This window comes from Ranitomeya variabilis, chromosome 2 (assembly GCF_051348905.1).
Source record: "Ranitomeya variabilis isolate aRanVar5 chromosome 2, aRanVar5.hap1, whole genome shotgun sequence".
Lineage (NCBI taxonomy): Eukaryota > Metazoa > Chordata > Amphibia > Anura > Dendrobatidae > Ranitomeya > Ranitomeya variabilis.
In genome coordinates, this window is record NC_135233.1 from 1,037,399,089 (window position 1) to 1,037,414,568 (window position 15,480).

General features: G+C 44.7%; 1 protein-coding gene across 1 annotated transcript; it reads left to right on the forward strand.

Annotated features, from left to right (window-relative positions):
* Positions 1-2,842: 2,842 nt before the first annotated feature.
* Positions 2,843-5,248, forward strand: ID2 (inhibitor of DNA binding 2). Its single transcript, XM_077291390.1, has 3 exons — positions 2,843-3,275; positions 3,873-3,937; positions 4,601-5,248. Exons 1-2 carry the CDS (start codon positions 2,928-2,930, stop codon positions 3,927-3,929), a joined length of 405 nt encoding a protein of 134 aa, XP_077147505.1. The 5' UTR covers positions 2,843-2,927; the 3' UTR covers positions 3,930-3,937; positions 4,601-5,248.
* Positions 5,249-15,480: the final 10,232 nt, after the last annotated feature.

Here is a 15,480-nt window from a genome sequence, read left to right on the forward strand (position 1 = left end):
AGCCTTTCATCAATGAGAAGCAAAGGAGAGCCAGGCTGAAGTTAGTCAGACTATAAGGATTTGACCATATAAGACTGGAATAAGGTAATCTTCTCTGATGAGTCTAATTTTCAGCTTTGCTTAACACCTGTAAACGTAAGGATGAATGACCTTGGGGAGAGCAAAACATCCAACACCGCAGAGACACCATCACGTGTTTCTCAACGCAGTGATCCAGAACACTGCCCCCATCCATTATGGGAAATATGCAAATGCATGTAGAAAAGCCACGGAGACACCATCACGTGTTTCTCAATGCAAGCAATGAATAGCCAGTTCTTTCACCGGGAAGGAACAACCACGGGAAGGGCAGCATCCAATGAAGGAAAACCACCTATGCCAAAACATGGTATCCATCCACAGACAGCTGTTTCGGGGTATTTGCCCCTCATCAGTGTGGAGTAAGAAACTGGCTATTAGGAGCAGTGCCTAGTGAAAAGACTATAAACGTAAGGATGAATGACCTCGGGGAGATCAAAACATCCAACACTGCGGAGACACCATCACGTGTTTCTCAATGCAGTGATCCAGAACACTGCCCCCATCCCTTATGGGAAATATGCAAATGCATGTAGAAAAGCCGCGGAGACACCATCACGTGTTTCTCAACGCAAGCAGTGAATAGCCAGGTCTTTCACTGGGAAGGAACAATCACGGGAAGGGCAGCATCCAATAAAGGAAAACCACCTATGCCAAAACATGGTATCCATCCACAGACAACTGTTTTGGGGTATTTGCCCCTCATCAGTGTGGAGTAGGAGACTGGCTATTAGGAGCAGTGCCTGTGGATGGATACCATGTTTTGGCATAGGTGGTTTTCCTTTATTGGATGCTGCCCTTCCCGTGGTTGTTCCTTCCCGGTGAAAGACCTGGCTATTCATTGCTTGCGTTGAGAAAAACGTGATGGTGTCTCCGCTGCTTTTCTACATGCATTTGCCCAACACCTGGTCGTCTAATGGTTAGATGGAGATCTGGAGAGGCACACAAGCCACAGTGTCTTGCACACACTGAAATTTGGTGGAGGACCGGTGATGATCTGGGGATGCTTCAGCAAGGCTGGAATTGGGTGAATCTTTGCGAAGGACGTATGAATCAAGCCGCATACAAGGTTATCCTGGAAAAATAGTTGATTCCTTCTGCTCAGACAATGTTCCCCAACTCTGAGGACTGGTTTTTCCTGCAGGATAATGCGCCATGCCACACAGCTAGGTCAATCAAGGTGTGAATGAAGGACCACCACATCAAAACCCTGTCATGGGCAGCCCAATCTCCAGACCTGAACCCCATTCAAAACCTCTGGAATGTAATCAAGAGGATGATGGACAGTCACAAGCCATCAAGCAAAGAAGAACTGCTGACATTTTTGTACCAGGAGTGGCGTAAGGTCACCCAAAAGCAGTGTGAAAGACTGGTGGAAAGAATGCCAAGACGCATGAAAGCTGTGATTACAAATCAGTTATTCCACAAAATATTGATTCCTGAACTCTTCCCGAGTTAAAACATTAATAGTGTTGTTTCCAAATGATTGTTTTTTTTCTTCATTTTTTGAGGTCTACAAGCAATGTATTTTTTTGATATTTTGACCATGTCTCATTTTCAGAAAATACAAAATTTATTGCTTGGAAATTGGGAGACATGTTGTCAGTAGTTTATAGACTAAAAGAACAATTTACATTTTACTCAAAAATATACCTACAAAGAGAAAAATCAAACAGAACATTTTGCAGTGGTCTCTTAATTTTTTTGCCATTGCTGTATATAATGGTTATCTACCATAGCCTTCCCCAGGGACAATGCTCCCATTAGGATATATAATGGTTATCTACCATAGCCTACCCCAGGGACAATGCTCCCATTAGGATATATAATGGTTATCTACCATAGCCTACCCCAGGGACAATGCTCCCATTAGGATATATAATGGTTATCTACCATAGCCTACCCCAGGGACAATGCTCCCATTAGGATATATAATGGTTATCTACCATAGCCTACCCCAGGGACAATGCTCCCATTAGGATATATAATGGGTATCTACCATAGCCTAACCCAGGGACAAGACTAGCCCTGGTTAGCAGAGATGACAGTACTAGGTATACTGAGGGCCACACGCTGTGGTCACACATTTTCCATCCAGAGGAGACCTACAGGTGTTGTGGAGCTTTCCCGCCTATTACCCTGGTCCTCTATCCCGGGTAGAGGAGGGGCTGAGGTGATTGAGTCCGTTCTGCGGACAGTGAGGTCGTGCAGGGCGCCCCTGAGGCAGCGGTCGGTGCAGGGCGCCCCTGAGGCAGCGGTCTCTCCGTGCAGGGCGCCCCTGAGGCTGCGGTCTCTCCGTGCAGGGCGCCCCTGAGGCAGCGGTCGGTGCAGGGCGCCCCTGAGGCTGCGGTCTCTCCGTGCAGGGCGCCCCTGAGGCAGCGGTCGGTGCAGGGCGCCCCTGAGGCTGCGGTCTCTCCGTGCAGGGCGCCCCTGAGGCAGCGGTCGGTGCAGGGCGCCCCTGAGGCTGCGGTCTCTCCGTGCAGGGCGCCCCTGAGGCAGCGGTCGCTCCGCGCCGCTCTGCTGCAGCCCGGCTATGTGCTGTGACAGTGTGCGGCCGACTATTTACTAGCACAGCTGTGATGACACAGACCACGCCCCCCCCAGTCCCAATCATTGGTTTAGAATGCGGAAGGAATTCACATTCCGAAAGTCTAAGCTGCCAGCCAATAGTAGAGCGCGCTCACCGCTTCCAACCAATAGGGAGGCAGGAGAACGCCCACCTGTCAGCTGCTCCGTGCTGGGGTATATAAGGCTGCGCACCTTCGCGCTGAGCTCACTCTGAGCTTGTCGCTGTGAGACGTGTTTGTGTGAGAGATTGGGACCAGCGGCTCTATACAAGTCCGGCGAACATGAAAGCATTCAGCCCCGTGCGATCCGTCCGGAAAAGCAGCCTTACAGAACACAGCCTGGGCATCTCCAGGAGCAAAACGCCAGTGGATGACCCTATGAGCCTCCTGTACAACATGAACGACTGCTACTCCAAACTGAAGGAGCTGGTGCCCAGCATCCCCCAGAACAAGAAGGTCAGCAAGATGGAGATCCTCCAGCATGTCATCGACTACATCCTGGACCTGCAGATCGCCCTGGACTCTCACCCCAGCATCGTCAGCCTGCACCACCCGAGGCTGCCCAGCCCTGCCTCCAACAGGAGCCCCCTGACCACCATCAACACAGACATCAGCATCCTGACCCTGCAGGTACAGAGCCCTGTGCATGAGCCAGCCAATGATGGGGATAAGAGAGACTGCACACTCTGCATGTAACTCTATTAATCCCAGAAGGCTGAATTATCCTTTCTGTCCTCATCCCCGTGTCTTACTGACTGTAGGTAGCTGCTCTGCCCTTGGTGGACATGGTGGCCGTAGGGTTTACCCATGGCCTTCCATTGTTACCACATTGCTGCATCTGTGGCCATAGTCCTAGTGAGGGCTGCTGTCTGCTCCCTCTGGTCCTCCATTAGCCCAGTGCCAGGTGGCTGATCGCCCATTCTGCCTCCTTGTGCCTGCTGATCGCCCATTCTGCCTCCTTGTGCCTGCTGATCGCCCATTCTGCCTCCTTGTGCCTGCTGATCGCCCATTCTGCCTCCTTGTGCCTGCTGATCGCCCATTCTGCCTCCTTGTGCCTGCTGATCGCCCATTCTGCCTCCTTGTGCCTGCTGATCGCCCATTCTGCCTCCTTGTGCCTGCTGATCGCCCATTCTGCCTCCTTGTGCCTGCTGAATGCCCATTCTGCCTGCTGATCGCCCCATCTCCTCACATTATAGTAACACGTGCTTGTCTTTTTTCCCCTTCCAGGCGTCGGATTTATCAACAGAGTTCATCACGAATGACAGCAAAGCTCTTTGTCCTTAAGCAAAATGGTGAGTGTCACGCTGTAGGTTCCTATAGAGTTTAAACCCATAGATTTGTGTGTATTTTCTTTGCAAGTTCCCCCTCCCGTACACCCCCCACACCTCCTGCCATGCAGACTCGCTGGGAATTCTCCCTAATGCCTTAAACGTCTTGTGGGCTCCTGTCATCATCTTAAAGTGGCTGCGTTTAATCAAATAATTGCTGCGAGCAGCCGACTGGCGCCTACATTCATTGCAGTTAAATGGATCCAAACAAAATGGGCTTGTGAATCCCCCCCACCTTCATCATATGTTAGCGTTTAACCTGGGAAACCTGACTTGCACCCGTCATAGTCACTCTGTGACACCATGTACTCGCTTCACCCCCCAGAGCGACTTTACATGTCGATTGTGAGATCTCGGGTTAAATTAGTTCTGCTAGGGGGCTGTTTTGTCTATAATGGAGGGGGATATTGAAGGGTTAATGGAGTCGTGGGGGGCTTTTTATTATTTTTTCCATGGACACCCAGCTTGTTCCAGGCGTAGCGTGCGGAGCGCCAAGGGTTAACCCCCGGCTCCTGTGTACATCTGGAGCATGAGTGTTTGGTTAAATGTGCAGTGGTGGCTTCCTCACTGGCGCCAGTCTGTCTACTGATCTCTTCCACTAAAACCCTCCTTCTCAATCTCTTGCAGGTGTTCACATTGACTGTGTTTTTCTTTGCACAACATGGCTACAAGACTTCTCTATTTCATTATTTGAGTACTGCATTTGTACAGAAGCTTGTGGAACAAGGGGATTCAATGTGGCTATGAAAGACTTGCATCCATTTTTTTTTTTTTTTTTGCCCCTTTCCCATTTATTTTGCATTCCCAGCCAAGCTTTTGGACTGCTGTTCTTAGTTTATTTATGAAAAGACTATGATTGACCTTTCCTAAGGCGGAAGGCTTAATTCTTTACTATTCTCTCCTACATGGGGAGTGAACGTCGTACCACAAGGGATTTGCCACTTTTTACCATCAGCTTTTTTATTTTTAATTTTTTAAGCCTTTTTTATTAAAAAAAGGTGAAGCATGGAGGCAACGAGCGGGCGAGCGGAGTACCCAGCTATAGAGATTTTTATCGGACTGGACTCGATAACAAACGTTGTATATAGTTAAATAAGACGTTGTGAACTGTTTATTCCAAGTTTCTTCCCCCCCCCTTAAATTCCCTTGTACAGTAGCAGGGATGTTTGATTTCTGCAAATGTGTAATGATAAGACTTAATCATGCTAAACTTTTTATAAAAGTTTGGTTGTAAGCTTTTTATACAGAATAAATCAATGGTGTTTATTGAAATGATTACTTTAGTTCTGTGCCTTTTTAATTGTGCTTACACGAAATCCTGATGGGGTCAATGTACAAACCTCTTCCTACATATCGGTGTTCTCATTGCTAGTCTGTGTGCCAAGACTCCATATGATTCACATTCCTTGACCCCTGTACTGGTAAATGATTATCTAGTAGACTTTGAACACTAAAGAAGCTTTACTTGGATCAAGGTGATCGGACCATTCATGGTCGTGATCATTGCAAGTGGCTCTTACAAAAACCGCCCTTTGCTTGTGGCCACCTTAGGCAGAGGCGACTTGGTGCAGTAACTCGTGGCCCTCTAAAGTTGTCCAAACTTTGCTTTTATGTCCTCCCTTGTGGAAGTCACAATGTAGTAGAGTTTATTTGGTATTTTAATGGCCTTTGGTTTCCCTACTATGAATTATCGGACTCGTTCTGCTCCATTTGTATTATACATGGAGGTCAGGTGGGGTTTAAGCCCTGTCCTTGGCTTCTTTGCCTCCCAGTTGTACGGTCTTGCTAAATATGTTCATATACATACAGTATATTATCAAGACAGTACAACTGGTATTTAAACTTTGTTTTAAGGAATATATTAAAATCCGACCCAAACTAACTTTGCTATAAAACAATATAAACTTTGAGTTTGTAAATGAACTTTTTTTTAATAAGCTTTTGCTAATTCAATCCTATAATTAACAACTTCTCAACCGGAGTTATGTCTCCGTGGTCTGTCTAGTTATGTGATAACTGAACAGCCTTATTTGATAGGTGAAAACTTTTTGCTTAGTGCTGTGCAGGTTGGAAACTTAATCCTAGACTTTGAAGTCTGTTTTTAGTTGTGACTAGAAAGGGTTAATTTTGAAGACTGGATATGATTGCTTTGCTTGAAAAGGAGCCTCCTCACCTGTACGCTGTAACACTTTAACCTGAGTTAGACAGGTGTTTGGGAGGCGCCGCGCTGTCTGGAGCCGCTGCCCTTCCTTGCCCTTGACACAAAATCCATCTCTTGGGCCTGGAAGCCAAGAGCTGTCCTCATCTAATACAAACAGTGCCCTGACAGGTTAGCAGCCAGGAAGGCGGCTAGAATGAGTGAAGGTAAAACAAGCAATGCATTGATCAGATAAGAAAATCCACCGACCTGTCCGCTTGTTGACCACACACAAAGCTCTGCTGGTTACATGGGATATATGGAGTCATCTCCCACCATACAGATTTGGCGCTCGCTTCCCCTCCCACACTTTCAGTAATTCACTCATGATGGCATGTAAAAATAAAAACTTGTATCATGGCAGACAATGGAGCACTTGAGAAGATGTATGACCCCTTCAAGAAGATCTGCATGGAGAATGCTTTAACCGTGGGGTCTGCAGCTTGGAGGGTCTCGGACTGCTGTGAGAAGCCCAGCCTGACACCACTCTTGATTTAAGCTGCTGTACGGCGGCATTGTAGACAGTTTGGATTAGATTTTTCACCCTTTCTCTACATTTAAGGTTTATAATGTATGGTTGCCTCTATAATGTAAAGCGCTGTGGAATATGTTGGTGCTATATAAATAAAATTATTATGCCTCCAGCTGTTGTGAAACTACAACTCCCAGCATGCTGGAGAGCAATAAGGAGAATGAATAAACGCCTGTATCGGCAATCCTCAAGGTTCTGGATATGCAATATGAAGATTGCAGATATTGCGCCGATAGCCCAAGTTATTGAGTTCTCGCAATCCGAGTATTTGCCGAAGACGTCTCTGTGCTCTGAAAGATTATATAACTTTTGTGGTTGGTGAATAAATGGATCACTCAGAATACTGTTTTTGAGGCATAAAAGTATTTACATTGGTTCTCACAAAAATCCGTGTTCTGTTGCAACCCCTTGATCACTATATAATCACATGATCCTTAATTTTCAGTAGATCTGCATCGTCCAGGCGTTGTGCTCATACTGCGTGCCTGTAAAGACCCCAATTCTGGATCCCTGTCTGAACTGTACCCATGGCAGAGCGAGGATTTAAGTTGTAGAATAAACTGTTATTACTATTAAACGGAAATGAACCACCACTGTAAATGTCTATTTCCTATTAATTTCTATAGAATAATCACATTTATTTTTTTATGTAGGTTAAGATGCAGCTCCATCAAAATGAACTTTAATTATAGATCATTAATAACTAAATCTGCTTGTTTAATGAGAACATAGACTCTGTGACTTTGCATCTTCCATCACCATGTTCTGGAGTAGGTAACCCAATTGCTTGAATGCTTACTGTAAAGAACCCTTTCCTATAATCAGTACCTGTGGAATACTAATACTTTAGATAGAAAAATCAAAGTGCTGCACAACCTTGTACTAGTGTAATGTTGTAAAGTTGGCGTCAGCGGCTTTAAATGTTTATTTCCTAATTGTATAGAGGCTGCTAGGAGTCTCCAGTCTTGAATGAATAGATTATGTATTTTTTTTTTATTTTTTGCCATTTTTTTTAATTAAATTCTTCAATAGTCCAGAGGAATCTCTAAACAGATCAGCAGCTCTTTGGCTCCCTCTAGTGGCGAACAGCCTCATTGCATGTAGCTGTCTGCAGATTTCCCAGTTCTGGCCAGTAGCTGAAGCCTCTTCCTGCTGATAAACACTTGGGTCTCCTTCCTGTTCTGCTAATCTTAAAGCGGGCCCCTGGAGTCCTGAGCAGAGGCACACCGCCGATCTCTCATCTTGACAGCGCCCCTTGTTTAAACACAGCAGATCCCTACTCTCTGCAGTCGGGGTATTTTTAGGTAGACGTTTCCTGGGGAGGAAAAAGTAAAGCTAAACCCTCCTATACCTCGGTTGTGAGAATGTTTCATGCAAAACTGTGCTAAGCGGAGATCCGGATCAAGAATGGAGGTCTCGAGATGACACCGGACAATGTAGATACTGGGAAGTCACGGGAAAGGAAGAAAATCCCAACCGAGCCTTCCGCAGTTTCATAAATTCAGTTCGATGTGATTGTATTGCGGTGATGGGAACGTTTCACTTAAGGTGTCGTTCAGTTTTTTTGTTTTTTTTTTACAGCTGCATATTTTTTAAAAAAATGCCAGTAACGTATTTTACTTACGGTAATTAGCGTGGAAAATCTGCAACATCAAAAAACTCAAAGCGCATCGTGTGCCTTACAGATAATCTCCACTGCTGTGCTCTAAAATAAAAAAAAAAAACGTAGAACACTTTCTAGTTTTCTATATATTATTGTGGACAAACTTTTGTGCACTTCATTCATATATAGACTAAGGCTATGTTCACACTAGGTGGGGTTTTTTTTAGGTTTTTTTTAGGTTTTTTTTTCTGCAGCAAAACTCTTGGCAGGAAAGAAGCTACAGGGGAAAAAAGCCGGTTTTGCCTACATTTTTTTTTTTTTTTGCTGCGTTTTTGGCATGATACATTTGCCTATTGTGCCTCGGTAGTTTAGCGCACAAAAACCTCATTCTATTTAATCATATTTTGCGCCAAAAGAAACGCTGCAAATCCTGATCCCTAATTTTGTTTTTTGGTACAGATTTTGAGCGTTTTTTTTTTTTTTTTTTGGAACACCTGTTTCAATGGGTGAAAAACGCTGAAAGTGACATGCTGAGTTGTACAAAAAAAAAATGCAAAGCACAAAATACTGAGGACAAAAAGGTGGCTACGTGAGATTTCTGAAATCTGATGTTGCTGGTACTGTAATATGCTGCTGAAAAATTGCATAAAAAATACAAAACGCTGAAAAAAAAAGTGTTGAACATAGCCTTACAGTTCTCATCATAGATATTGGTGGAATGTTGCATATGTCACGTTTTATGAGACGACCGTTTACTACGATAGTTGCCTGTTGCAGGTCAGACACTGGGAGAATGATTCTGCTGAAATCTGCAACAGATTCCTTCCTGAAATATGGCTGCTTCCTCCCTGTGGGTAAATCTGGTCTTTTTATTTAAGTAGGCGAGATCCTCAACTCTTTGACATCTTCTTGAGGATAACGCCCACATGGCTAAAAAAGACTAGATTTGTTACAGGGAAGAGGGAGACCCTATTTAAAAAGGCGCAAGAACAAAAACTGCTAAACTCAGGAGAACAGCGGCATTTACACCTGGTAAAAAAAAAATACATATTTATGGCAAGTAACAGGATCTATACAGTACAGTCACTAACTTTTTTTTATTCTTCCATTGATGACACATGTGAAAATTTGAAACTGCAACGCATCTTATTAGAGAAATCCGGTTCTTTTTTTTCTCTTGAACTGATCATTCCCACCTCGCTTCAGTTGGTGCTTATAAAGTTCTATGGAGAATTGTAACACTTGTTCCAGGAGAATGTCTGTCTCTATCTCCTCGCGTCTCCATAGAACATTCTGAACACCAACTGTCCTCTAATGGGAAAATCTGTCTTCACTGAATTCAGATTTTGTGAATTGAGAAATTTGAGTGTTAATAATCAGCTTATGAGAAAGGTGGATTTCTCTAATAAGATGTAGTGCATAGTGTTTTTTTTTTTTTTTTAATCGATAATACACCTGAAAATAAACTGTGTACATGTTATTGGCAGGAAAAACACAGAATAAAATACATGCTTTTTTTTACATTCCTTTTTTGCATATATTTTCCTATTTATTAGTATGGCTGATAGCTGCATCATAAAACACTGAAAGAATTGACGTGTGTTTTTTATAGTGTTTTTTTGCAGCGTTTTTTTGCACTACCCATTGCGTTCGGTGGGTTAAATATGGTGCAAAATCGCTGAAAGAAGGGACATGGTGCATTTTGTAAATAAGCAGCTCTTTGACTAAACAGTCAGGGGAAAAAAAAACAAGGTGTGCGTATGAGGTTTCCGAAATCTGACTTTGCCGGTACTGATATACCAGTTTGCATAAAAAAAAGCTGCAGAAACACAAGGTGTGAACATGGCCTTACTCTTCAAGTATGAAGCTTTGGGGGCAAGCTCGGACTGGCCGGCAGGAGAACAGGGGAATCCTCTGGTAGGCCCCTGTGAAGAAGCGTTAATGAGTAGTGCAGAAACAAAAGTATATAATTCATTAAACAAGCTAGCCAAATTAGTATTATAGAAGCAAAAGTACGTTTGGTTACTAGGGACAGGTTCTTTTTGCATGTCACTGAATAGTGGCCTCCCAAGAATCCCTGTTACTGGTGGGCCTTTTCCAGTTCAGTCCGGCAATGTATGGGGGACAGGACATGACACTGGTGACGATCCCCTCCTCCTCCTCTTGGCTGGTGTACCTGGGCATAGGAGCCCGATGGCGGCACATTTCCTTTATTACATCGCTGGAGAAGTGTAACACATGGCAGAGAAGTCCAACAGACTTGACGTCTACTCTGTAGGACCCCTTTCTGGCCATAAAGGCCATTCTTAGACGGATTAACCCTTTAAGGTGGCTGTAGAAGACAACTGGCTTGTAGAGAGCTGCATATCAAGACATCTTATAGTCAGGGCATGCTGGGAGTTGTAGTGTTGACAAGGATCATTGTATATATGGATGGTTCCATTAACCTTTTATAAGAATGTCCCCCATCTGTGAAAGAATGTGCAGTATTTGTGGTAAATCACAAGCAACAAGGGTTTCCTTCAGGGTTTTGTTACAATAAGTAAAGTTCAAGCCAGTCAAGGATCTGTCAAATCAAAGAAAGCTACAAAATGCGGAGAAGCGAGTTTTATTTCCGGGTAGAATCTGTTGTCCTCAACTTCAAGTTTATACCGGGAGCTATTTTTATATAATCTGGGTGTGAAACGCCTCAGGGCTCAGTGTAATGAAGTAGGCCGCAGTCATTAAAGAAACTGTCTTGTTACCCATAGCAACCAATCAGAGCTCAGCTTTTTTTTCTGAAATCACTGTGGAGGAATGAAAGCTGCAGTCTGATTGGTCGCTATGGACAAAACTGTATATGATGACAAGACATAGATGTAGACGGGCTCATTGTATGAAGAGGCCTAAGGGACAGATCGAGACAAAACTTTCCAAATGTTTTAGGTTCCCCCAAAGTTTATTAGCGTGGTGGGGGATTCTCCCTAGGTTTAGTCATTGTACAGTCTATGCTCATTCTAAAACTCAGAGGGGATGTCTGCTCGATGGCATAATGTACATGACAAGTCCTAGAAGAGAAGTTCTACATCCCGTAACCTCTGTCTCCTGGGTGTCATCTCTACCGCCATGGCTTAGTCTCTGTCATCTATTTGTAGCAGAACAGTGCCACCTACTGGCCACATTATCATGGAACTGTTAACACAAACGCAAACCTCTTGGAGACACGGGCAACGCAGCATTGGTCTATGGTGATATATAATGTCCATGTTCTGCTGTGTAATAAAGTATGGAACATAGGAGGCAATGTGATAACCAATATTGGGACCTTGATCTTAAAAGGGAGTCTGTCACCCCCAAAATCAATAAAGATCTATAAAGTTATAAAGGGGACTTAGCCCTTATAAAGATCATACTAACACTGTACCAGTTGGTGGTAAAGAGCCTGAGAAAAACACTTTAAATTTGCATGCAGATAATGAAGGGGTTTCCTTCACCCTTGGTGTGGCAAAGAGTTCTTTGCACCATTATTCTCCCTCATTTGACATGTTGATGGCCTCCTACCACTTATGATGGATAGTGCCACCGTCACAAAGTGAGCACTGTGTGAACTCAGCCTGTGGGTGCGTGCACACTGACCCTATATAGCTGTATAGATTGGTTAATATTGATTTTGGGGGTGACAGACTCCTCAGTCATTGACTTGAGGCGTTTCCTTCAGTCACGTTGCATAACCTCTGGCCTCCACAAAGCCATTTGCCTCTACTAATGTGACAGAACGGCTGGTGGTGCAGAGCGCACTGATACCAGCGTGGTCCAGTAATAAGTGCCACCGATGGAACAAGTCAGGTCATGACTAGAGATGAGCGAACCTGAAGTGTAAAATTCGGGGTTCATACCTGACACCTAGTCCTAACTCCAAACACGGACGTCTCCTGGAAGTTCTGTTGACAGTTCAGGGGTCTGGGAGGAGAGATCCAAAGTTCGACTCCCGATTGATTTTAGTGGGGTTCAAGTTCAGGTACCCAAACTGAACTTTGGACTAAAGTTCTGTCTGGTACCAGAATCCAAACTTCCACTGGTCTGCTCATCCCTTGTCATCACATTTCTTCCCTCTTAAATCTTCCCCCGTCACCTGTGAGTGATATTATTAGGAAGTGGAAAGAACCACAGCAACTGAGCCACGAAATGGAGACCCCGTAACACTACAGAGCGGGGTCACCGAGTGCTGAGGAGCAGAGGGCAGTAAAGTCACTAATGCTTTGCAGAATCCATAACTGCAGAGTCCAGACCTCCTCTAGGATTACCATCAGCACAAACACTGCAACTCCACTGGAAGTTTCATGACCAAGAAGCTGCAAGCAGTCTTACGTCACCAAGCACAATGCTGAGCGTCAGGTGGAGTGGTGTAAAGCTGCCGCTACTAGACTTTGGAGCAGTGGAAACATGTTCTGTGCACGGACTGATCACACTTCTCTATCTGCGTCTGATGATAAGTTTGTATTTGGTGAATGCCAGGAGAACGTTACCTGACCGACTGCATTGTGCCAAGTATACAGTTTGGAGAAAGAGGAATAATGCTATGGGATTTTTTCAGAGGTCGGACTAGAAAAACTGAAATATCACATAAGTATTCAGACCCTTTGCTCAGTATTGAGTAGAACCTTTTGAGCTAGTACAGCCATGAGTCTTCTTGGGAATGATGCAACAAGTTTTTCATACCTGGATTTGGCGATCCACTGCCATTCTTCCTTGCAGATCCTCTCCAGTTCCGTCAGGTTGGATGGTGAACGTTGGTGGACAGCCATTTTCAGGTCTCTCCAGAGATGCTCAATTGGGTTTAGGTCAGCGCTCTGGCTGGGCCAGTCAAGAATGGTCACAGAGTTGTTCTGAAGCCACTCCTTTGTTATTTTAGCTGTGTGCTTAGGGTCATTGTCTTGTTGGAAGGTGAATCTTCGGACAAGTCTGAGATCCAGAGCACTCTGGAAGAGGTTTTCATCCAGGATATCTCTGTACTTGGCCGCATTCATGCTTCCATCAATGGAAACCAGTCCTCCTGTCCCTGCAGCCGAAAAACACCCCCATAGCATGATGCTGCCACCACCATGTTTCACTGTTGGGATTGTATTGGGCAGGTGATTAGCAGTGCCTGGTTTTCTCCACACATACTGCTTAGAATTTATCACCAAAAAGGTCTATCTTTGTCTCATCAGACCAGAGAATCTTATTTCTCATAATCTGGGAGTCCTTCATGTGTCTTTTAGCAAACTCTATGCAGGCTTTCATATGTCTTCTGTCGGGCCACTCTGTAATAAAGGCCTGACTGGTGGAGGACTGCAGTGATAGTTGAATTTGTGGAGCTTTCTCCCATCTCTGGAGCTCAGCCACAGTGATCTTGGGGTTCTTCTTTACCTCTCTCACCAAGGCTCTTCTCCCATGATTGCTCAGTTTGGCTGGACGGCAAGGTCTAGGAAGACGTCTGGTGGTCCCAAACTTCTTCCATTTAAGGATTATGGAGGCCACTGTGCTGTTGGGAACCTTGAGTACTGCAGAAATTCTGTTGTAACCTTGGCCAGATCTGTGCCTTGCCACAATTCTGTCTCTGAGCTCCTTGGCCAGTTCCTTTGACCTCATGATTCTCATTTGGTCTGACATGCACTGTGAGCTGTGAGGTCTTAGGGTACCGTCACACAGTACCATTTACATCGCTACGACGGCACGATTCGTGACGTCGCAGCGTCGTATGATTATCGCTCCAGCGTCGTAGACTGCGGTCACACGTTGCAATCACGGCGCTGGAGCGATGCCAAAGTCCCCAGGTAACCAGGGTAAACATCGGGTAACTAAGCGCAGGGCCGCGCTTAGTAACCCGATGTTTACCGTGGTTACCAGCGTAAAAGTAAAAAAAACCAAACAGTACATACTCACCATCTGATGTCCGTCTGCTTCCTGCTCTGACTGAGATCCGGCCGTACAGTGAGAGCAGAGCGCAGCGGCGACGTCACCGCTGTGATCTGCTCTCACTTTCCGGCCGGCAGACAGTCAGAGCGGAAAGCAGACGGCAAGGGACCTGACGGACATCAGATGGTGAGTATGTACTGTTTGTTTTTTTTTACTTTTACGCTGGTAACCACGGTAAACATCGGGTTACTAAGCGCGGCCCTGCGCTTAGTTACCCGATGTTTACCCTGGTTACAAGCGAACGCATCGCTGGATCGCTGTCACACACAACGATCCAGCGATGACAGCGGGAGATCCAGCGACGAAAGAAAGTTTCAAACGATCTGCTACGACGTACGATTCTCAGCAGGGTCCCTGATCGCAGTAGTGTGTCAGACAGTGGGAGATCGTAACGATATCGCTAGAACGTCACGAATCGTGCCGTCATAGCGATAAAAATGCCACTGTGTGACGGTACCCTTATATAGACAGGTTTTTGCCTTTCCAAATCAAGTCCTATCAATTTAATTAAATAAAGCTGGACTCCAGTGAAGGAGTAGAACCATCTCAAGGAGGATCACAAGGAAATGGACAGCATGTAACTTAAATGAGTGTTTGAGCAAAGGGTCTGAATACTTATGACCATGTGATATTGCAGTTTTTCTTTTTTAATAAATGTACAGAGATGTCTACATTTCTGTTTTTTTTTTCAGTCAAGATTGGGTGCAGAGTGTACATTAATGAGAAAATAAATGAACTTTTTTGAATTTACCAAATTGTCTGCAATGAAACAAAGAGTAAAAAATGTAAAGGGGTCTGAATACATTCCGTACCCACTGTACCAAGGCATTTTGATCAATTGTAGCTTCCAGCTTTGTGGGAACATTTTAAGAAAGGCCATTCTGGATGAATGGACAAAAATTCCTACAAATGCACTTCAAGGCTTTGTATGAAGCTTTCCCAGAAGAGTGGAAGCTGTTATAGCCACAAAGAGGCGGTGGCTAAGCAGCAACCGTATAATAAAGTAATAAAAACTCCATGATGCCAAAACAGCTCTCACTATTCCAAGCATGGATTCACCATGACCTCTGTAGGTCTGTGGGAAAACATAAATGCCAGGACCCAAGGTTTCCCAGGAAGGTTTTGCTTCTAGTGTGATTTCATGCCATGGTATGTGCCACACACGTAAGAAGATGGACATGTTGCCCACGGTCTCCATTGAAGAAACAAATTTATTGATGCAGTGTAAATTGTGTTAT

Coding starts and splice junctions, on each gene's coding strand:
- ID2 (XM_077291390.1), top strand. CDS start 2,928: ATGAAAGCATTCAGCCCCGTGCGATCCGTCCGGAAAAGCAGCCTTACA. Junction 3,276..3,872: donor TCAGCATCCTGACCCTGCAG/GTACAGAGCCCT, acceptor TTCCCCTTCCAG/GCGTCGGATTTATCAACAGA.